This window comes from Argiope bruennichi, chromosome 8 (genome assembly GCF_947563725.1).
Source record: "Argiope bruennichi chromosome 8, qqArgBrue1.1, whole genome shotgun sequence".
Lineage (NCBI taxonomy): Eukaryota > Metazoa > Arthropoda > Arachnida > Araneae > Araneidae > Argiope > Argiope bruennichi.
Window position 1 is genome coordinate 111,453,291 of NC_079158.1, and position 24,796 is coordinate 111,478,086.

Here is a 24,796-nt window from a genome sequence, read left to right on the forward strand (position 1 = left end):
GACTGCCTCTGTTGAATGAAGACCAATAATAAAGTTTTAGAACTGTCCCTGTTGAATGAAGACCATTAATAAAGTTTTAGAATTGCTTTTGTTGAATGAAGACCTATAATAAAGTTTTAGAACTGTCTCTGTTGAAGGAAGACCATTAATAAAGTTTTAGAACTGTTTTTCTTGAATGAAGACCAATCAAAAAGTTTTAGAACTGTCTTTGTTGAATGAAGACCAATAATAAAATTTTAGAACTATCTCTGTTGAATGAAGACCAATAATAAAATTTTAGAACTGTCTTTGTTGAATGAAGACCATTAATAAAGTTTTAGAACTGTCTTTCTGAATGAAGACCAATAAAAAGGTTTTAGAACTGTCTTTGTTGAATGAAGACCATTAATAAAGTTTTAGACCTGTCTTTGTTGAATGAAGACCAATAATAATGCTTTAGAACTGTCTTTGTTGAATGAAGACCATTAATAAAGTTTTAGACCTGTCTCTGTTGAAGGAAGACCATTAATAAAGTTTTAGAACTATTTTTCTTGAATGAAGACCAATCAAAAAGTTTTAGAATTGTCTTTGTTGAATGAAGACCAATAAAAAAGTTTTAGAACTGTCTTTGTTGAATGAAGACCAATAATAATGCTTTAGAACTGTCTTTGTTGAATGAAGACAATTAATAAAGTTTTAGAACTGTCTCTGTTGAAGGAAGACCATTAATAAAGTTTTAGACCTGTCTCTGTTGAAGGAAGACCATTAATAAAGTTTTAGAACTGTTTTTCTTGAATGAAGACCAATAAAAAATTTTAGAACTGTCTTTGTTGAATGAAGACCAATAAAAAAGTTTTAGAACTGTCTTTGTTGAATGAAGACCAATAATAATGCTTTAGAACTGCCTTTGTTGAATGAAGACTAATAATAAAGCTTTAGAACTGCCTTTGTTGAATGAAGACCAATAATAAAATTTTAGAACTATCTCTGTTGAATGAAGACCAATAATAAAATTTTAGAACTGTCTCTGTTGAATGCAGACCATTAATAAAGTTTTAGAACTATCTTTGTTGAATGAAGATCAATAATAAAGCTTTAGAACTGTTTTTTCTGAATGAAGACGAATAATAAAATTTTAGAACTATTTTTGATGAATGAAAACCAATAATAAAGTTTTAGAACAGAAGTCTAGTAAAACTTCAATTAATTGAATTAAACCGGGAAACATGCCGATACTAATATGCGGAAATTCAATATTCGTATTCTTTGTATTTAATTAGAATCAGAAATGAATTTTCTAAAAAGCTCAAACACAAACAGAATTTTAATTCAATAAATTAATTTTAGAAAACATTAAAACTGTATAAAATTTTAAATAATATAAAATTTATCTAAAAAAGAAATTATATACGAAGGTTTATTACATATTCATATGTATTTAAAGGCCATTTAAGAAATACTAAATTACGAATAATGTATTTACGTCACTAAATTACGAATAATGTATTTACGTCACTAAATTACGAATAATGTATATTCGTAATTTAGTGACTTAAACTAATTTCCTTTAGTTAGGAAAGAATACATTCATGTCAATGAACATGGCTACTGATATTTCCCAATTTTTGACGTGTTTTTTTATATATGTATACGTAAGTAATTTAAATTAACCTTTATATACTCTTGAATGTCAAGGATTTGATCTTATTTGCAATTAGATTCTAGAAATTTAGACATCTAACTAAATAATTTAAAGATGCCAAGTAACAGATAACTTTGTATATACATTTATAAGACATATTCAACAAATGGCTTAACAATTATTTTTGAGAACCGAAACTACAGAGGAAAAATTCGAGGCTGCCGATATTGTAGAAATGCTTTATATTAAATTCATTAGATTTAGAAAGACGTTATAGGAAAATAAAACTTGCATGCTTTCCCAAATGCTCTAATGAATTTAATTTTTTGCCTGATGAATTCATGCTAATAATTATTAAGAAAATTTGAATAAAATGTCAGGCATGCATTTAAAAGTGAACTAATATCTTTGGTAAATGATTTTCTTGCTAATAACCTGTTGCATTTCAAAAATCTAATCTGTATAGAAATAGACTTTAGATACAATCATATTGGTCTAAAAATAATGAAATCAATTTTTTGTGAGCAGATATACGTCAAATGTATCGCAAAAGCTTAATTTTAGAATCAATATGCAACTTGTTGCTAGGAAAAAGACATAAGAGCGTAAAAGTATTTAAGAAAACGTGCATTTAGATGTTATCTTTAAGTAGCCGTGCACCAAATGCAGCTATGTTTCTTACATAATTGTGATGTCATTTAAAAACTTCGCACTGAAAATTGTGGCTTTAGCTTTGTTATAAAAGTATACGATATAATAAGATTATTTCGTTCGATCATGCGTGTACGATTCGTTTTTTAAGAATTTTCAGAATATCTCTAATTCTTAAAATTATATAATAATATATTACATAATTTTAAGAATTACTTAATAAATAACAAATTTTAAAAATTAATTAATAAATAATAAGAATTTTAAGAATTAGTTAATAAATAGTAATAATTTTGAGAATTAATTTAAGAATTAATAAATAATAAGAATTTTGAGAATTAGTTAATAAATAGCAAGAATTTTGAGAATTAGTTAATAAATAGCAAGAATTTTGAGAATTAGTTAATAAATAGCAAGAATTTTGAGAATTAATTTAAGAATTAATAAATAATAAAAATTTTAAGAATTAAATAATTTAAGAATAAATTACTTATTATATGAATTCTTTTTAGATTATGCAATGTGCGTAATTTTGAGAAAAATGTAAGAAATTTAATATATTTTATTAATTAAATCAATTTTTTATAATTTTTTTATAAAAAATATGATAAAAAAATGATAGCCTCATATTTCATATTCAGGTTTCTCTAAATTTTCAATTGAACTGTAATATAAGAATAAATAGTAGTAAAAAGCAAGATTATATGTATTGCAATGAGATTTTTATATAATTTTTTAAAATTATAATGTATTAATTCATATATATAAATTTCACTCAAAAGTAGTCCATTTAACGATTGTTATTATGATAATAGGAAATTTTACTAATGAATATCTAGTTTTATACATCATTATTTTTTTTCAACAGGAAAAGAATGAGAGGGAAAAGCCTGCTGCTGTCAGAAAAAGTAAGTTGGACTAGTTTCACTTTTCTTTTAAAAACTGATTTTTTTTGTGTGTGCAGAATATTCTATTGTAAAATCATTCAGAGAAAAAAAAAACATATGATTCACATCATTAGATATCTCGCAATAACAGTTGTACTATAAAACAATTTTTTGAAGCTTTAATATTTTTTTATTAATTTTATGTAAATAAATCCAAAGGTCCAGTATCTATACGTTTTCAGTGTATAAACATTTTAATATTTATATAATTAATTTACTAAATATACTTAATCAAGTGCTAATATTATCCTAATGTTTAATCATTCATAAAATTTGTATTTTTTACAAATTTATTTATTTCGCCAATAAGAAATTATTGCTTTTTTTATCGACTTGTCTATGGCCTCCTCTTAGTCTACCAACTAAGCCTAGTTGGAAATAACCACTGATGGTTAATATGTTAATTTTTAGTTAGTTTTCAGAAGGTTTATTTTAACCACAGACTGATAGTTAATTTCTAAAAAATAAGAGATGAGCAATTGTTTTCAATTGAAAAAATCCTTTATCCCTACCAGGCAACACTTAAAATGAACAACGACAAGGAATGACCAAGATATTGAAAATTTCATAATTTGGCGCTTTTAGTCTCTAAAAAATGTAAAATTTTCAAAAAAAATTATGATGTGTTAAGATAATTTTACTAAATATAACTAAAAAAGCTGGAAATCGAATAAAAATTTATAATTTATAATTTTTTTCATCATTACACTGATTAACATTAAAAAGATATTTTTATTTACTTCATCCAAAACATTTTACTAATTGGAAATGCATGTCGATAGTTTATTGTTTAGAAATTAACTATTAGACATTGATTAGAATAGATACTCTATATATTATAAGATACACCATCATCAATAGACACTATTTCTAATATGTTTCTTCCTCCGTTTTTTATCTAATAACATTCTTATGCATAGATCCCTCATCTGTTCTTAGAAATCATCTAGTCACATTTTATATCTATTGTTTAAGGCTTAACTTATAACAGAAAAAAGTAATAGAATTTGTCAGATTTTCAACAAAAGTTTCACTTTAACTGTTTCGCTATATTAGGAATGTTTTGTTTTATCCAAAATTTCTTGATATCAAGCACTTGTCGAATGATTTGTGATACTTTTTTATTATAAATAATATATTGGAAATATTTAAGAAGAAATATTAAGAAGAACTATATTTCTCTCTGAAACAAATAACTGATAATCTTGTGATTCTATTTTCCCCCCTTCTTTTTTGGAGAAAAAAGAATAAAAGCACAAAATTGACTTCTTTCTATTTGAAATTAGCCACCGAGCCAACGATAGAAATACCCGAAGACCTTACCAAGTGGTCGTCCGCCAAGAAAATACTCCCCGTGCTGCCGAACAAATTCCGAACGTCCAGCCAGTTGCTCGGAGAGGAGTCGGACGACAGTCACGATACGCCCACCAAGAAGCAAGGTGATAATTATGTTTGTCCTTTAATCTTTCTGTGAACACGCTATTTCAGAATCATAACAAAGTAAATTTAACCAAATTTTTAGACTTTTATGAAATTTTAGGCGAAGTCTTTCATCAAGAAATCTTTCAGTTCGTTATTGTAAATGAAAACATTCATAAACGCTGCAGTATTGGCGAGGGAATTCTAGCATATTGTTTTATCATTAGATTTGTAGATTGCATTAGATTTTAAGTCAATTCTTGTGATGATATGCCTATTTTTGTATTGATATTGCTATTCTTGTACGCATAAAGTTACTTAAATGAGGATTTGACGCCAGAATTGTAGATCTACATAAAATTTCAGCCGCATTCGCTTTGAAAGAAGGAATGTAAAATGGAACTCGATTTTCTTCAATACTATGAAATTTATCATTATATTTGTAGATTTATTAAACTTGAAGCTAAATCCTGTAAAGATTTGACTATTCTTGTATCGATCTACTTATTATTGTACGCAAAAAGTTACGTAAACGTAGGTTTGACGTCAAAATTTTAGATCTATATAAAATTTCTGCCGCATTCAGTTAGAAAGTAAAGATACAAAGTTGGAGTAGATTTTCTTCGCCACTACGAAGTTTTTCTCAAGATTTGTAGATTGTGTCAGACTTTAAATCAAATTCTGTAAAGAGTTGACTATTCTTGTATCGATCTACCTATTCTTGTTCGCATCAAGTTACGTAAATTAAAGCTTAACACCAAAGTTATAAATCTACATAAAATTTCACACGCATTCGATCTGAAGGAAGAGACACAAAATGGAAATCGATTTTTTTTCACCACTACGAAGTTTATCATTATATTTGTGTGGCGCAGCATGGCCAAATATGGTTTTTGCACCAATAAACCGCACAAACAAACAAACAAATATCATTATATTTGTAGAATGTATCAGATTTTAAATCAAATCCTGTAAAAATATGATTATTCTTGTATCTATCTACCTATTCCTGTACGCATCAATTTACGCAAATGAAGGTTTGACACCAAAATTTCCGCCACATTTGGTTTGGAAGAAAAAATGAATAATAAAAGAAGGATAAAAAATGAAATTCGATTTTCTTTATTACGGAATGAAGTTGAACCGATTTATGGTAGAAAATTAAGAAAACACCCAATTTGATTCTAAATTCATATATTCTGAAAGAAGATGTTTCATCATTGGAGGCAGTTAAGAATTAATGAACTACGTATATTCTTTATAATCATTAATCCATCTTTGATTTACTGCATAATGGATGTTTCATTTCAGCGTATATTAACTTCGAAGTAAGATATGATTACTTTAAAATAAACTAGTATCCTTAATAAAGTTGATTTTGCAATATCAACTTAACTTTGCACAGAAAGCTGGTAACTTTACATCCATCGATTCTGAAACTTTTACATCGGCTTTAGTTGTTGCAAATAAATTGTTACGAAATTATAGAAAAACTTTGTCTCTTGGAACTGGTCATTATTTCATATTTGTCGCATTTAGTGAACAGCTGATTCGTTGGAGATATTGGATCTCCGATTTCAACCAAATCATTTAGAAATAACTTCATTTTCATGACACCGTCAAATATATTAAAGTTGTGTTATTTTCATTGTCTGTGATATGTTCTGTTCATTATGGATATTAAAATTTCTAATGGAGTCAAGTCTCTTAATTTCTTAGTACATAATTGTCAAATTCGAATTTTCGAGGCCTGAAAATCTTTTTTAACTATTCATCCTATAAATTACATAGCTATTCAACAAAATATTTCTTCCTAAAGCTTTAAATGATAGATGAAAATCATGCGATTAAATATTTGATGAAACATTGAAAACGATTTTAATTCCATAGCAACAACCTTATCCATTGTTGGATATGAGGCAAAAAAAAAAAGGTTATAATTATCAAAATTCATAAAAAATTTGCACAACTATTATATTAACGCTAAAATGGTGAATGTTTTTAATTTTGGAGCACGTAAAAAATTTTTTTGTTCAAAAATAATTTCGAAAACATCAAAATTCAACATATTTTTTTAATTACTTGAAATTCTAATAAAATTTTAGAAAAAAATCGCACCGACGCTCACAGTCTGATCTTTCTAGATATATAGATGGAGAATTCGGTTGCACTAGGTGAAAAGGTCTGACTTATAGAACACTAACACACATAGGCATACACAAACATAAACATATTCCTCTTTATTATTAGTAGAGATAGATTACCATTTTTTATTCTCAGTAAGTCAGAATAGAGTTTATATAAAATATAGATTGAAATACACACCTTAGATATGGTCCTTCTAAGCTCCATAAGTCTTGAGTCACTGAAAGACTTAAAAAATTGATTTATTGTCAATATATATTTCATTCTTAGATTGATAGATTTTCTCTTCGGATCAATTATATAGTTTTAGATTATTTCTATTCTTTTGATTCAGTTAAGAATTCTAAAATATCAATGGATGGTTTAATTTTATAATTCTGTTCACGACTCTAACTCATCAAAATTTATTCAAGATATTAAATGAAAAGACTTCCTGGGAAATCTTTTTTCCACGACAAATTTCTTCCATGTTTGTGGAATATTAAAAAAAAAATATTCAGCAACCATACCAATGTAAATGAAGTCCAGATTCTAATTTTGTTATCGATAAAATGAGACACATTTGTGAAATATCTTCTCATTAATTTGATTCAAAACAATGGTGAAAGATATGATTACGAAATTAATTGAAGAAGAAAGCCACGGAACTGCTTTGAATGCTGAATTTCAACAATGAAAGGGTGTTAAGAAAATTTTACGTTAAATATGCTCTTCATGAAAATTTCTACATACAGTGAATATAGTTTGCATACTGAAAATTACTGAATTCCTTATATTTTTTTACTACAAGGATTTTAATTTTTTTTTAATGCTATTATATTCTATTATGAAAGATTTTCAGCTTATAACTATGATAACTTAAATTATTTAATTCATTATATGCCTTTGCAATATTTACTTACAAGGGCTTAAATTTTTTTTTTAATTTACCGTTATGTATAATCCTTATATGAATGATTTACAGTCATGAACTTTCATCAAATGCAAGCTGCTTTTTGAAAGGTTCATAACTGTATGCTGGAAAAGAAAATGGCGAAAACTTAATTGCGATTTTTTAAATTCAAAAACTGGCAGAAAATTATGTGTAGAACGTATATGTAGGACTAGGTGGGACAAATTGCCCATTCAACCCATTTGGATCCGTGTCTAGGGTACTGATTAAGAAAAGAAGTAACGTTTAAAGAAAAACAGTTAATTTACTTAGAGTAAACAAAATTAACAGGACACTGACAATTAAGATAGGAAAGGTTAATCACATTAAAGTTAGAAGTTAATATATTTAGATGGCACCAAAGGGCGAAGCCTAGCAAGATATCTGCACATAGCAAAACTAACTGCCATCGTAGCGTAAGATTATTAAACACTCATTGTTACCGGAGACGAAGAACCCTCCTCTTTTTTTCGAACGATTGCCAACAACTCGCTATTTACTCAAACTTATGGTCATGTGACTTGACACTTTGGATTAGTAGAACCCATGGTCCCAACTATTAAAATACAATAAAACTAAATTGAAATCTTGGTGCGTTCAGTATAACAATGGAATGGTAAAGGCCACTAATTAAATATCTACATATATATATATTCATAAATACGTCCAAGATTTAAATTTATGACATTTTTGAACCATCCTTTAAATGTACACTTACAAAGACATTTTTGTTTATTGATAATTTATTATTTTTAGGAAAACGTTCACATATTGGAGACCCGTCAGAGGATAAATTCGAAGGCCCCGAAGACAAAAAGGCACTTAAAGATGATCATTACAAGGATAAGTAAGAGCTACAACTTCATTCTATCAGAACAGTTTATTCATTCGTCAACCATTTAGCTTTGTATTATTCTTAGTTTTATTTTATCTCCGCATTGTATGTTCTGTATAAACTAGTAATTCACGGTAATTTTGCTCTTTATGCCTAGATGAACTTTAAATGTCACTTTATTTGAGCTTATATTTTTATGATATCACCAAGAAAACGTGATAGTGAAGTATTATAATTAAATTCGAAATACGTGAATATTCGAGGAAATTTAATTTTTTATAACTAATATTTTTTAATTGCGCATGCGGGAAATATAACATAATTTTTCTTTCATAATTCCAAAGTCGGATATATTGGGTCGTTTTTATCACAAAACCAATTGAATCATTTAAGATTCAGAAATTTATCGACCGAGCAGCGAGTTTAATTTCAGATACGTTCTGAGAGAAGTTAAATAGCGAAGATTTTTTCAGAAATTCTTGTTTTGTAAACTTTGAATAGTTACACTGAATTGTATAAATATTAGAATTGTGAAAAAAAAAATTCTATATATTTATAAATTTAGTACATACCTGAAATTACAATAAATTAGGCAAGGAAAGGTACCTATACTGATTTTAGCTATATTAGAGAGTTGTGAAAACTAGTTTACTTTTAACATCTTACACTGTATGATTAATGTTTTGGTACAAATACAATTTTCTTCTGTTCACTGCTTACAAAAGTCAATATTTGTCCGTGATTATTCTCTCCCCTGGAGGGTTGCATTCAGATACGGAGATGAGAAGTTTTTGACATGGTGGTTGTTTCTCGCTGCTTTGGTTAATACAAAAGTGGTGAGGGCTTGATAAGCTCCTATCAATGCCTTGATTTTCCTCCTTCCGGAAGGGTTGTTCCGTGGCCAGTGATGTCCATTAGGCTTCAACCATTGTTTTTGCCTACACAGTCACAGCGTCCGATCATTCAGATTTATGTATATGCCTCAGAGCAGATCAAAATAGCCGACTATGATTGCCTGTGACTATAATATATAATTTAAAGTCAATTGAATCATTTCAAGTGACTTCATACACACATAACTGCACAAATCTAGCATCTAAAAGAAGATTTTCTTACGTAGTGAAGCAATAAAATAAAGGCTTCTAAAATTAAAGTGGTCTATAACGTGTATTAAGTGAACATGAATTGAACCGATTATAATTTTCTTGTTGTAGACTACATCGTCGGCCCTCTCCCATGTCCACGGAATCTCACAAGTCTTCGTCGGAGGGGGAAGACCGAAGGTGGATTCGAAGAGGAGGGATCACGGGAAACGGGGACCTTCCTCTCATCACCATTAGCCAAGCATCCGAAGGAAGAGGTAAGAGGGAGGTTTTCTTATGAGCAGACATTCTGATCTTCTAATCTTCTAAAATATGTTAGTTTTCCGGGGGAAAATCGAAAAGAAGGTTCTATTGGTGATCAATGACGGACCCTCGTAGGGACTGAACTTCTATTATGGACATAAAAAAACAATTGTTTGTTCCTTTTTGGCATATTCACTATTAATCGCCTCAGGCATGATTTATCAACGAAATATTTTTCAGTTTCAAATTGTATTAATAAAATCCTATTATTTTAATTGCTTTGTAACTGTTCTATTTATTGTGTACTTGAGCTTCCCTGAATGATTCAAGTCCCATGGTATCACTGCATCTTTAAAGTCGTAATTATCCGAGTAATCTATCTGTTAATTGCATTTTTGCAAATTAGGATAATAAAAAGGGATATTCTCCTTTTCTATCTAATTGATGAAAATCACTCGAAATAACATTTAACGGAACAATGCAAACAGCTTAAATTTTATTGCAAAAACTAAAATCATTGTTGAAAATTACAGAAGAAAACATTTTTAAAATACTTTCAAAACTCACGGAAATCTTCCATGACAATTAAATTGGCATCATAAAAAAGACCTTTTTAAAATGGTATGATCCTATTTTATATGCCAATAATTTTGGAAGTTATTATGGAAAGGCGTGATTTTGTTTCATTTTGATTAATTAAAACTCTTATTGAAATTTCGGAAAAAAAATCGTCATGAAGTATACGTTCCAAGCATCTATTCGTGCCAAATTTGAAAGCTCAAGATCGAGCGGTCTGTTCTGTAAAGCATCATAGATATATATGCTACCGTTAAAATATGAAATCCGTTATTTTATAGAATACCTAGTCATTCCATGAAATAACTGATTGTGTCCGTTAAAGTGTAAAACTCTCTTGTATTTCATGGTTTAACTAGTTATTTCATAGAATAACGTTCCAAGCATCTATTCGTGCCAAATTTGAAAGCTCAAGATCGAGCGGTCTGTTCTGTAAAGCATCATAGATATATATGCTACCGTTAAAATATGAAATCCGTTATTTTATAGAATACCTAGTTATTCCATGAAATAACTGATCGTGTCCGTTAAAGTGTAAAACTCTCTTGTATTTCATGGTTTAACTAGTTATTTCATAGAATAACGATCCGCAGCCCGTTAAAGTGTAAAATAATCTATATCATATATCTCGCACGACAAATACATTTACCTTTCTCCCCTACTGCATTTATGTTTTTGTTTGCTTGTTTTAGAAATAAAAAAAAAATGTTTTTGTTTTAGAAATAATGTTCTTTGTCATTCCAAGTGTCATTTTAGTAATCCTTGTTGTAACAAATGATTTTATGGTACGTTTCCATAAATACCATTTATACGCTGCATAAATTACATAAATTGCTGCTTTTTCATTTTAATTGTCTATCATTATTTTAATTTCATTTTAGATAAATTGTTTATTTTACACTTTAACTGTCTCTCATTAGTTAATTTATAGAATATGTGGGATGTTTTAGTGGAGAAGGTTGCAAATTGGGATAGTTAAGTTACATCCACACATAAAGAATGAGCGACGACTTTTTTTATATAAAAATAAACATCTTTTAATTTTTAACGCTAACACATCGACAGACAACAGATTTTTTTGAAAGACCGGAAATTTATCTTTTTAATTCGCACAGCTCGCGCGCTTGATCGTAGATAACTGCTTCGTACTTCCGGTGCGCAGTTAGGAAAATAGTTTTTCGAATACAGTCATTTTGATGGAAGCAGGATCGCCACAGTACTCCCCCCTCTAGTAGTGCAGCAGGCACTGAAGTTAGAGGTAACGAATGTTGAAGCGAACTCGTCGGCCAGATCTGGTCACATAAGGTACTGGAGTAGAATTTGTAGGTGACACAGGACTCGATGGAGACAGTTCAGGTACTGGTTTTGGTGAAGTCGGAACTGCAACTGGTGGTGATATTGCTGGTGCAGAGGACTGGTGAGAGTTCTCGAAGAACGCAGGCTTTAAGCGATCAATGTTGATCGTGGACTGTTTGCCGTTCTTTTCAATTGTGAACATTTTATCAGTTCGTTTGAGTACGAGGTATGGTCCATCGTATGGCGCTTGTAAAGGTTTTTTAACAGCATCATGGCGCACGAACACATGTGAGCAAGTGCCCAGAGCTGGATGAACGAATACTTTCTTGGTGTCATGAGGTGCAGTAGCAACAGGTTTAAGTTGATCCATCAAGGTCCGTAAATTTATTAGGAACTCATGAGGCTCGACGTTAATTGAAGGGGATTCAAAAAATTCTGATGGTAGTTTAAGGGTTGAGCCATAAACTAGTTCGGCCGATGTGCACTGTAGATCTTCTTTTAATGCGGTTCGGAGTCCGAGCAAAACCAAAGGAATTGATTCGGTCCATTTCGTAGATGCATGACATCGGAGGCTTTGTTTAAGAGATCGATGGAATCGCTCGACTATTCCATTGCTTTTTGGGTGGTATGGGGTCGTTCGGATCTTTTGGACACCCAAGAGTTTGCTGAGCAAAGAAAACAAGTTGCTTTGGAATTGTCGTCCTTGATCTGTCGTGATTATTGAAGGCAAACCGAAGCGTGAGATCCAATGAGTTATGAATGCACGCGCAACAGTTTCAGCAGAAATATCAGGAATGGGAATTGCCTCAGGCCATCGTGTGAAACGATATATGCAGGTAAGTAGGTATCCGCAATTGTTTGAAGGTGGAAGAGGTCCTACGAGATCTAGATGAACATGATCGAATCTGGCTGCAGGTAATTGAAAAGATTTAAGAGGACTATTGGTGTGTCTAGCTATTTTAGATTTTTGGCAATCTAGACATGAACGGGTAAAATTTGAAATGTCCTTTTGCATGGACGGCCAAAAGAATCTCTCTGAAATCAAATGTTTAGTGGCACGGATACCTGGGTGGGAAATATTGTGCAAAGATAGAAAAACTTTCTTTCGGAAAATTTCTGGGACGTAAGGTCTAATTTTGTTTTGCTTGACATCACAGTAAAGTTTAGATGAATTGGGGTCGGTTGAGAGAGGTTTTAAACAAAGTGACAGTTCATTCTTTGCCAAAATAGTCTGAAGTTCTTCATCAGATGCTTGTGCTTCCGCCATGGCAGAAAAGTCTATTTTTGGTAACTGTATTTCATTAATACGAGATAAGGTATCAGCTACAACGTTTTTTGAGCCCGATACGTGCCTGATGTCGGTGCTGAATTGTGCAATGAAATCAAGGTATCTTAGTTGTCTTGGAGAAGAAGAGTCAGATTTTTTGGTGAAAGCAAAAGTAAGAGGTCGATGATCTGTAAATATTATGAAATTTTGACCTTCCAACAAGTGTCGAAAATATTTGATAGTTGCATATATCGCCAAAAGTTCCCTATCATACGTACTGTATTTACGTTCTGAGGACGTAAGTTTTCGGGAATAAAATGCTAGAGGTTGTTGACCATTAGACGTAGTTGTATGGAGGACAGATCCGACGGCTGAGTCTGAAGCATCAACCATGATAGATAATTGCTGGTTAGGTGAATGGAAGTTCAAAGTAGCTGCATTTGCAATATCAGATTTGCATTTTTCGAAAGCTTCTGTAGTGAGGTCAGTCCAAGGAACAAGTCGCTTATCATTCTTTTTAGAGTTTTTTAAAAGTTCGTGTAGGCTAGCTTGAGTCTGAGCGGCATGAGGCAAAAATCGACGGTAAAAATTGAGCATGGCCAAGAAACGCTTTAGCTCAGATATATTTTGAGGTTTGGGAAAATCAGAAATGGCTTGAACTTTTTCCGGTAAAGGTTTCACGCCTTCAGATGTAATTAGACAACCTAGAAACTTTACCGATTGCTTCCCAAGGACGCATTTTGAAGGGTTTAGTTTCAATCCGTGCTGAGATAATCGTTCAAATACTGTTTTTAAATGTTGTTTGTGCTGTTCTACATTATTTGATGCAATCAGTATGTCATCAAAATAAGGAATGCAGAAATCTAAATTTGACAAAACTTGATGTATATAACGTTGAAAGGTTTGTCCCGCGTTTCTTAAACCAAAGGGCATATAAACATATTCAAAAAGACCAAATGGGGTTGTGATTGCTGTTTTTGGAATGTCCGCTGGGTTAATAGGAATTTGATGATAAGCTCGGATCAAATCCAGGGTGGAGAAAATGGTTTTATTGAAAAACATTTGAGTGCAATCTTGAATATGAGGAACTGGGTATCTATCAGGAACGGTAATTGAATTTAAACGACGGTAGTCGCCACACGGTCTCCATTCTCCATTAGACTTTTTCACCATGTGTAGAGGACTTGCCCATGGGCTACTAGAAGGACGGATAATACCTTGAGACATTAAAAATTCAAATTCCTGACGTGCAATTTTTAGCAACTGGGGAGATAAGCGACGAGGTCTCGAAAATACTGGTTGACCAGTTGTTTCAATAAAGTGATGTATTTTAGTTGATACTTTGCTTTTTGTTGGTTGAGATGGATTAGTGAGGTCTTGGAATTGCGATAAAATGTCATAGAATTCTGAATCACCAAGCAAAATGGATATACCAGAAGTTAATGAATCTGTGTTTGTATATTTGCCTTGAGTGGTTAATTTAGTTATGCCATCAATCAAACAACCACTTTTAATATCAACGAAAAGATTATAGTGTTTTAAAAAATCAACACCTATAATTGGTTGGTTCACATTTGCAATTATGAAAGACCAAGTAAAATTTCGCCGTAAATTTAAGTCTAGCGTAAGGCGTTTTTTACCAAAAGTAGCTATTTTTGTGCCATTAGCAGCTAAGAGGAGTAATTCATTAGAGGAATCAGCTTTAGGAGCATAATTGTTTGGTAAAACAGATACGTCTGCGCCTGTATCCACTAAAAATTTCCATTTACTAACTTTATCGGCCAGCATAATTCTATTAATTTTGCGATCGTGGCCAAGGCCAGTGGACGACCGCCGATTTAGTTTCCCGAATTCTTGAAAGAGCAAGGCAAACTACATTTTTTTGCTTTTGTGCCAAAATTTGTATGATAAAAGCAAATGCCATCAGCAGGTTCTTTATATTTTTTTAAGCGATCACGAGAGCAACTACGACTGTTTTTAAAAGGTCGATTTCTATTTCTGCTTTGAGAGCGTGATTGGCGCATTGTTGTAGTAAGCTCGCCAACTAAAGTCGTCAAATGGGCGACTTGTTTTTCAAGTTGGGCTATTTGATTATTCGAAGATTGAGGAGTAACGGAATTAATGTTTGAATGGCCAGCCAAATCATTTATTTTATCTGCAACTGATGCTAAACCAGCTAAATCTTCATTCAAAGCAGTTAAAATAGTTTGTGTGCTGTTTGGCAGTCTTCCGAGCCAAAGAGATTTTAAGAGTGGCTCGCCAACAGTATCGCCCGCCAATGTTTTCATACGAGCTAATAACTGAGATGGTCGTTGGTCGCCAAGTTCTAGGCCTTGTAGCAGCGTACGTATTTTCGAAGCTTCACTTTCAGAATGCAACTCAATTAAACGTTTTTTTAATGTTGGATATTTATCAGTATCAGGAGGTTTCAATATTATATCGCTTACACAATTCAAAATATCAGAATCAACTGCGGAAATAACATGATTAAATTTTGTATCGTCAGCAGTAATTCCCGCCAAGGCGAATTGCGCCTCAAGTTGAACAAACCATAATGCAGGGTTAGCTTTCCAGAAAGGCGGAAGTTTGACGCCAACACGAGAAACTGTTGCGTCGTTGTTGGCGGAATTTGGAGTATCTCCTGGCATGTTTTATTCAAGAAATCAAAGGCACGTTATAAATATAATTTCACAAAACTGCTTTGAAATACGAAAATACAAATAATATACTGATAATCAGAGTAAATAATATGAAAATGCTAATCCAAATTATATAACAGAAGTTCCGATGGAAATTATTTAGGCTGTGAAAATAGAAACAATATTCAACGATACGCTTACCGCCATTAGGAAGAAATGCGCTATGGCGCCATTTAATGCATAAAGAAAACTGGGAAAGTTATCCTTTCACTTTTCGAGTCACCAAATGTGGGATGTTTTAGTGGAGAAGGTTGCAAATTGGGATAGTTAAGTTACATCCACACATAAAGAATGAGCGACGACTTTTTTTATATAAAAATAAACATCTTTTAATTTTTAACGCTAACACATCGACAGACAACAGATTTTTTTGAAAGACCGGAAATTTATCTTTTTAATTCGCACAGCTCGCGCGCTTGATCGTAGATAACTGCTTCGTACTTCCGGTGCGCAGTTAGGAAAATAGTTTTTCGAATACAGTCATTTTGATGGAAGCAGGATCGCCACAAATACCTAGTTAGAATAACTAGTTAAAGTGTCAAATGAATAACATATTACACACTTTAACGGACACGATCAGTTATTTCATGGAATAACTAGGTATTCTATGAAATAACTGCATTATATACTTTAACGGTAACATATACACCGATACACGCATTCTTCTGCATTATTAGTAGAGATTCAAGTTGAGACACTTGTCCTTACATTTTATAAGATCTGAAATTCCTTATTCTAAAAATTTGATTCCAAAGAATTATGATATCCTGAAATGGGATCATAGATCCATTTTAACTGTCGAAATTATATAGCACAAATAGCTTTCAATTGCCTGAAGAAATGGTTATCACTTGGTGCCAAATCCAGGCTGTATTTTGGATGATTAAAAGTATTCGTATTGAATTGATGGACTATTTTTGAACCTATCTGAAAGTGCAGAACTTGAACTGCAATGAAACTGAATGAAAAGTGATTTAGCAATCTGCAGCAATTGTTTTTACAATTTATGATCAGAATAAAAGAATGAAAAAAGGGAGAAATCGTTTGCAATGAGAGGGAGGTGATAAAATAAATTTTTTGAAGCTTGAAAATAGAACTTATTTTTGAATTTAAACTCTTAATAGTTTTGTAATTGTGGAAGATAAAAACACTGAATGAAGTAAAGTTTTATAAATTTTAATTCAAATATCAAATGCGGAATCATTTTTTAGAATCAATGCACCATTAGAAGTTTCCTTTTGAAGTTTTGAATTGTCATTATAATGGTCCGAAATTTGCTACAGTTAATTGTAACATTTATCTAAATTTTAATGTCATTGGATTTATACAGTGATTGCAATGTCATCTTTGTTACTATTATGTTTCAAATACTAGTTTTATATTAATTTCACCTCATCAATTATAATTTTCATATAATACTGCATAAAATCTAAAACAAAACACTGAACCGGTGTATCAGCACAAGCGAAAATCAACAAGTGCGCTTTAATCGCAATAACAGTTTCGCTTCAACTAATAAAGCAGATACCCATTTACTTTCTACTAAATTAAAACTCCTTATCCCTTTCTTTTCATAGATTCCATGTCTAGCTTGAATTCTTCGGAAGAGGGCACTCCTCCATCGAGCGCCACATCCTTCCGACGTCCGGGCCTTATCCCGTCCGTTAGTGAACAGGAAGAGGACGAATACGTAGAAGAAGATGAGGAGCTGAGCATCGAGATCCAAGACCACACCCACTTCGAGCCCATCAGGGACGCCCAAGAGAACGGGGAACAGGAAGAAGTATCAGTCGCTCCTGAGACCATGGACACTCCTGTGAAAGATACAGCGACGATTAAATCCCTTACTGGTAATAATATATTCTTCCTAACTTTTGTTTATATAAGATCGTGAAATTGTAGTTAAATTACCAGAAATAAAAGCATGGCATTAAATGGATTGGTAAAAATACACACTAATAATTTTAAAGAAAAATTCTATTACTATAGTGGATGTGTTGTGATTTTGTAAGGAACTGCCCGGTTTTAAATATACTATTTTTAATTTCCACAAACACAGCTACACTACAAAATTTACAAACACACATAGACAATTAGGTTAAAGAAAACAGTATGGTGGGGGGATTCCACGGTTTCCAGCCGAAAGCATTCAGCGTTAGAGCAAGGGTTACGCATAGGGAAAAAGTCGACCTCAGGATGCAGGTCTGCCATTCAACTGGTTGTCTCCCTTGTTGCAAAACGAAACAAGGGGGCTCTCTCTGCTCAAGGGGGAAAAGAGGTGCTACATTACATATTTTCTTTTCTCAACATAGAAGTGTTTCACTGTATAATGAATAAAATCTGTAAAAAATACGCTTGCGGAAAAATTTCGTGTATTGAGTACTATGGTAAAATGCTGAAAAAAATATTGTGCATCAATTGCGCTTAGAAAATATTTTTCGAAGTCTAAGTAAATTATCATAAATATTCTCAGTTTTTTAGTGACTTTTTAAAATATTTATTATACCTCATTTCATAATTTTTATAGCAAAAGAAAATGCAGCTAGAAAGAATGGATATTCTGTACTTTTGAAATGAGATAATGCTAAGGAAGTCTTTGAGTTCTGATTTATATTTTTACTTTATCATATTCGTAATTCAAAGAAAGTATAGTAATCGTCAAAAATCGAGATTGGGATTTTGATGAATGTCTCAAAGTTTTAGACGTCACTGAATTCGAAAAACACATTTTTGGTAAATTTTCTCACTGTCTGTCTGCGAAAAAGATAACTAAAAAACACCTTTGAGCTAGGCGAACGATCTTTATACTATATTCGTAGATTTCTATCAGATTTTAGCAAAATTCGTTCAGAAAAAATCTGCTTATCCTGCTGTTTGAATATAAGTTAACACGATAAATGCAAAACGAAAAGAGCTGGTTGGATAAAAGTCGGTACAAAGAATTAGCATATATAGTCTATACGCCTATATAATTTTGAGCCAAACCAAACAAGATGTTGATTAACTGTTGTTCTGTTCTTTCAGAAACATGTAAACGCAATGTAAACTATGAAACGCAATGAAACATGTAAACTATTTAAATACATCAAATTTGGTACGAAATTTTGAAATTACAAGTTTAGTTTTGGGATCAAAATTTTGTTCAAATCGGATGGGAAAAACGAATCTAAAACACAAATTCGATTTTTGGATACTCTTAACCGCATTAACTAGGATTAATCGCCAAATAACTCGCCAAGGATGACACGGTAGATTCAGTAAAAATGCTATATTCACGTCAAGGGTTAATATGTCGTAACTATTATAAGCTAACACTTTTATTGAGAGAAAGCTTTGGAGAGATCACTGCCACTGGTTATGTAAAAAGTGCTTTTTAACTGTTCCAACGCATTATTTAGCAAAAGAGCTTTAAATTCCGTGTGTCGTGTTACGACCTTTCATTTAGAACATTTTGACAATATATTCTATAATCATCTTTACTTCTTTCTTCAGCTCTTCGAATTGTTATTTTCACAGTGTTTTATTAAATATATTCTTGATAATCGATACCAATTTTGTTTTATTTATAAAAAAAATGTCAAACACTTCTGTCCTTTTCCCATTGTTTTTCTTTAATCTCCCTTTTAGGTTGTAGAGCCCCCAAATTCCGCAACATCGATGAATCATCGTCCACAGATCGTGACACAGACGACTACTGCAACAAGCCCACCCTTCCAATCGCTGAAGTGAAGCGACGCTCCAGCCGCCAACCCTCCCTGCAGAGGACGAAGGCCGTCAAAGGCAGCGACAGTTTGGGCAGCAACGACTCCAATACGCTTAGACCTCCTTCGCCTGAGGGCGATGTCAAGTAAGTCGGTTTTATCCCAAATGATATAAATTAAGTCAATTTCGGAATGTCATTACGTTACCGACATTGAATAATGGATTAAACAGTTACTAAGCAAGTTCACAAACCTTTAACTAAAAAGAACCAAATTAGTCTTGGACATAAATTCCCAGTAAGTTATTGTAATAATATAATTTTTACAACCTCGTATATGTAGTATAGAGAAAGCATTGTAATCGTCAAAAACTTTTGATCAGTTTCAACGTTTCAGACCTCCTTAAGTTCTAAAACCACATTTTTGGAAAATGTCCGTCCGTCTGTCTATCTCTCTGTAACAAAGATAACTCAAAAACGTTTCGAGCTGGTCAAATAAAATTTGTTGTACGGTTTTTATACCAAATGTTTTAGATTTCCATCAAATTTTCTGCAATATCCAGTCAGAGGAACTTTGTCCGGAATATTTGAATATCAGTTACCATGATAATTACAAAACGAAAATAAAATAGATAGATAGAAAAAAATAGGTCCACACATCTATATTTTACGCACCTATCAAATTTGAGCAAAATCCAAACAGGGGTCGAGTGTCTGTTGGTTTGTACTTTCAGGAACATGTAAACGCGTAAACTCAAAAACTCTAATATATCAAATCAAATCACTCAAATATATCAAATTTGTTATGGGATTTTGTGAATATAAATTTAGTTCCGAGTCAAATTTTTGTTGTAACTGTTTGGAAAAAACGTGCATAAAACACAAATTCGAATTCTAAAACACAAAACACTATTAACCGCATGATAGGGATTAATTGTCAAAAAACTCGTCATGGATGACACGATAGATACTGTTATAAGCTGTTAAGTTCAAGAGAGAAGTAGCATTTCTTAATTATTGAACACTAGTGCTATGCAAAGCATTCTCTGGGATAACACCCTTATTAGAAAGTATAAGAGAAAGTGTTTGGGAACCACTTCCGCTGGTTTGAAATCAGTTACACCAACTTCAAATGAGAATATTGGCGCTATTCCATTGGCATGGTTCTAATTGTTTCCAAGTTCGAATACTGTCATTATTTTTTTTGTTGCACCAAAAACAAAGAATTGCAAAGAAACTGAATGTTGGTGCTAAAGAATTGTCACCATTTGTCGAAGTTTATCTCAGGGATTTCAGAAAATATCCATTAAATATTGAAGAGGAAGTGGAAAAAAATTGGGAAAAGGTTTAAATGAGCCGTGACAGATATCTGGCTATCCGGTTTCAACATGGATTTTGGTATACGAATATGATTTTGAAATTGGCTCCTATATTTTAAACAACTACCCATTATAAAATGTTAGATCAAATAGTGATCATCTAAACGTCTGAACTGGAATTAATCTCTGAAGCTGTAATTCCTTGACGATTTCAAACAACCATCAGTGAAGCGTCTTTTGTCTGATTCGGATCTGCGAATGTGTGTGTGTGTTTATCCAGACTAAGAAACAAATTTTTAAATAAATCAACACACTTGGTAAAAGCAGATTTCTATAAACGAAGTTTCTTATATTATGTTTTCTTAACATTAATATATGAATGTATTTAATGTAAAATGTCTCATATTATTAATAAAAACAAGACTGATTAAAGCTGATTTCGGAAAAAAATAATCATCGTAATAATTTTATTTCAAAAGAAATTCCCAAAAGATTTTAATTTATATTTAATATATTATTAAAGGATGGAAAATGTAGTAAATTATTATAAATAACCACGAATCTTCATTTCTTAGAAATGTCCGCCTCTCAAGCAATGTTTATAAGCTGTAATGCAGGCTTGCTGAGAAAAATTGCACATTGATTCATTAAATATGCAAATTTTATAAACGACTTCAATGTTCTAACTTAGAATAAAGTCATGTTAACAAATGATTTGCAGAAATTTTGATCAATAGGAAATTACAAATAACGATCAAAATGATCGAACAAAATCTTCGGGCGAATGCACTTATTTGATTCTGAATTTGGAACAGGTATTCTAATATATTATTTCTTAAATAATAAATTTAAAACATTTCGATGAAAAATATTTTGGACAATGAAAGGCCAGATTATATTTTGCCATGGATGAACATCAGCTGAAAGGCAAATGTAAACAAAAGTCACCCATTATGAGGCACTTTTTTTGTTGTAAACTGCATTCTTTGCTAACTATACAAAGTTGGAACTACTTCATAATATTGAGTAAAACTAAATCAATTCTTAGTTAAATTGTTTTTGATTCTACATTAAGGCACTATTTAAAAATAGACTATATAACTACAATGGCAGGTCACGTGATCACGGCTCTCCCATGCGCGGAAAAGTTTGCATGATAATAACAATACCAGAAAGAAATGAATTCTGATTCTTTATTTAAAATGATTTTTTCAAGTGTTTTTTTTTTATTTAAACGGCATAGGTTTTGAATATAGTTTGTTTTAAATGAAAAAAAAAAGTATTATTTGTCAAGAATAATTTAAAAGTTCGACAACAAATTTATACTAATGGCAATAATATACTTTTTTCTTCAATTTATAGGAGAGCAAAGATTCAAAGACTAGATACGGATTCTTTATGAAAACTTGTAAGTTTCTTTCACTTAATATTAAAATTGGTGTTAAGTCTTTTTTTTCTATTGTTACAGATAAATTTTTATGTTACTACATGAAATATGCAGTTTTCTATATATGTATATATATGAAATATGTAGTATATGTATATGTTCCTATATATATATATGAAATATGTGGTATATGTATATGTTCCTATATATATATATGAAATATGTAGTACATGTATATGTTCCTATATATAGGAAATATGTGGTATATGTATATGTTCCTATATATATGAAATATGTAGTATATGTATATGTTCCTATATATATATATGAAATATGTAGTACAAGTATATGTTCCTATATATATGAAATATGTGGTATATGTATATGTTCCTATATATATGAAATATGTAGTATATGTATATGTTCCTATATATATATATGAAATATGTAGTACATGTATATGTTCCTATATATATGAAATATGTGGTATATGTTCCTATATATATGAAATATGTAGTATATGTATATGTTCCTATATATATATATGAAATATGTAGTACATGTATATGTTCCTATATATATGAAATATGTGGTATATGTTCCTATATATATGAAATATGTAGTATATGTATATGTTCCTATATATATATATGAAATATGTAGTACATGTATATGTTCCTATATATATGAAATATGTGGTATATGTTTATGTTCCTATATATATATTTCTATATATATGAAATATGTAGTATATGTATATGTTCCTATATATGTGAAATATGTAGTTTTTATATGTAGTTTCATGAAATATACAGTTCTCTATTTCTGTACATTTATAATGTTTTTCCCTTTTACAGATGAAATAAGGAGATACCTAAGGATTTCACCATATAACAATGGACCAAATCAAACTGACCTGTCAATCAAGTTTCTCCATACAATAATGAAGAAATATTTCGAAGAATAAATACAGAAACAAAAACTCTTTTTTTTTACATGTATATAAGATTACAATTCCAAGAGCTACTCTTAACTATTTCCCATTCAATTTCTTTATCTTTGAATCTGTATGTTCGATTCACTTTCAACAAAGAACAAATGCTGCTACGGCAAGAAATGTTCACTCCAAATTCTTGCAGTTAAAGTAGGCAATATCTTTTGGCTAGTTAATGCTAAACAAATAGAAAGCGATTTCTTGGATATTTATAAAATCTTAATCATTAGAAACACTCAAGGGTTACTGCACTGCTAACTTTATCCAATTTTTTTTAGGATTTAAGATAAGCTGTTATTATTATTTTTTTTGTGATTTTGAATTTTACTTTAAAATGCTTCGATAAAAGTTAAAAAGTTAAGTTTAAAGCATATAGAAACAAGCCCATACATATAATAGCATTTTTTAAAGCATCGTTAGCTTCAAATTATATAAGTTTTAGTTTATAAATAAAATTATAATAAACTTCTATTCAGAATTTTCCTTTCATATAAAATTAATTATCCAAAGGCATATATCATTGACAATTTTATAATGTTTATAAAAATACGTTTGATTCTTGTATTTAAATGATGATACTTTCTTTTCTCCTTACAGAATCCTTCGATCTTTTATAAAGTTTCCTTTAAAATTTTATATGCAGATTAAATGAAAAATTATTTATATATTAGAAAAAATACTGTTTATTATCTTTTTTGCATAATGAATATATATATGACGTTATGAATATTTTAATGAAAGTGTTTCTATACGAATTGTTAAAAAAATTATAACTCTCCTTGTACGTAAAAATTCATTTATTCCAAATAAATGAAATGTTCTCTTTCCAAAATTATCTTATTTATTGCAGCAATTTTTCTAAATCCCGCTCGATAGAAATTTAAAATAAATATTAGAATCATAATATCTTATAAATAATTAAACTGTGAATAAATTTACAAAAATGTTTTCCTTTGTATTTTAAATTTTCATTAGAAATAGTAAATTTTTAATAAATCAGATATTCAAAAGAAGAGAAATTGACTAAATAAACAAAAAAGATGCAGTTTAACATATTTTTTCCACCTGAAATTATATTTATATTTTCTTAACCTATTATAATTTAATAATTTTTGTTCAGTCGTTATTTTTTTAACCCATTAGCACTGGTGTGTGCAACAGTTGGCCCGTAATTTCATATCTTCATCTTCTACATAAACTCGGCTGAAACTTGAAATAAAATAAAATTGAAATTGAAATAAAAATAAAAAAAATTAAGGAAGTACAATAAATTTTTTATTATACTTTTTACTATTATTTTAGCACAAGAATACTACTAATTTATTAATTAAATCAATTTTTCTTATGCATTAAAATAACAATTTTTCTTATTTATTAAAATAGCATAAATTTTGCAATAAAATCAGTTAATCTATATTTAATCCATTTAGTTTAATTAATACGTATACATAATTATCATTAATAATAATATGGTTTTATAATTAATTATTAAACATTTAAAATGAAATCTATTTATTAATAATTTAGAGTTACGTTTATTTATTTATTAATAATTTTATACTTCATTTTGATAGTTTAAAGTCAAATTTACCTTATAAAAAATATAAAATGATGAAAATTCATTACATATGCATAAAAATATTTTCTGAAATTAACTTTTAAA

General features: G+C 30.5%; 1 protein-coding gene across 1 annotated transcript in view; it reads left to right on the top strand.

Annotated features, from left to right (window-relative positions):
- LOC129980726 (transmembrane channel-like protein) overlaps positions 1–23,397 on the top strand; it is an 82,450-nt gene extending 59,053 nt beyond the window's left edge. Inside the window, exons 20-27 of the mRNA XM_056091108.1 lie at positions 3,141–3,180; positions 4,506–4,658; positions 8,471–8,561; positions 9,764–9,909; positions 17,311–17,583; positions 19,361–19,580; positions 22,115–22,160; positions 22,997–23,397. Of these exons, the coding sequence (XP_055947083.1) occupies positions 3,141–3,180; positions 4,506–4,658; positions 8,471–8,561; positions 9,764–9,909; positions 17,311–17,583; positions 19,361–19,580; positions 22,115–22,154 (963 nt within the window). The 3' untranslated portion in view covers positions 22,155–22,160; positions 22,997–23,397. The remainder of the gene's footprint in view (positions 1–3,140; positions 3,181–4,505; positions 4,659–8,470; positions 8,562–9,763; positions 9,910–17,310; positions 17,584–19,360; positions 19,581–22,114; positions 22,161–22,996) is intronic.
- The last annotated feature ends 1,399 nt before the right edge of the window (positions 23,398–24,796 follow it).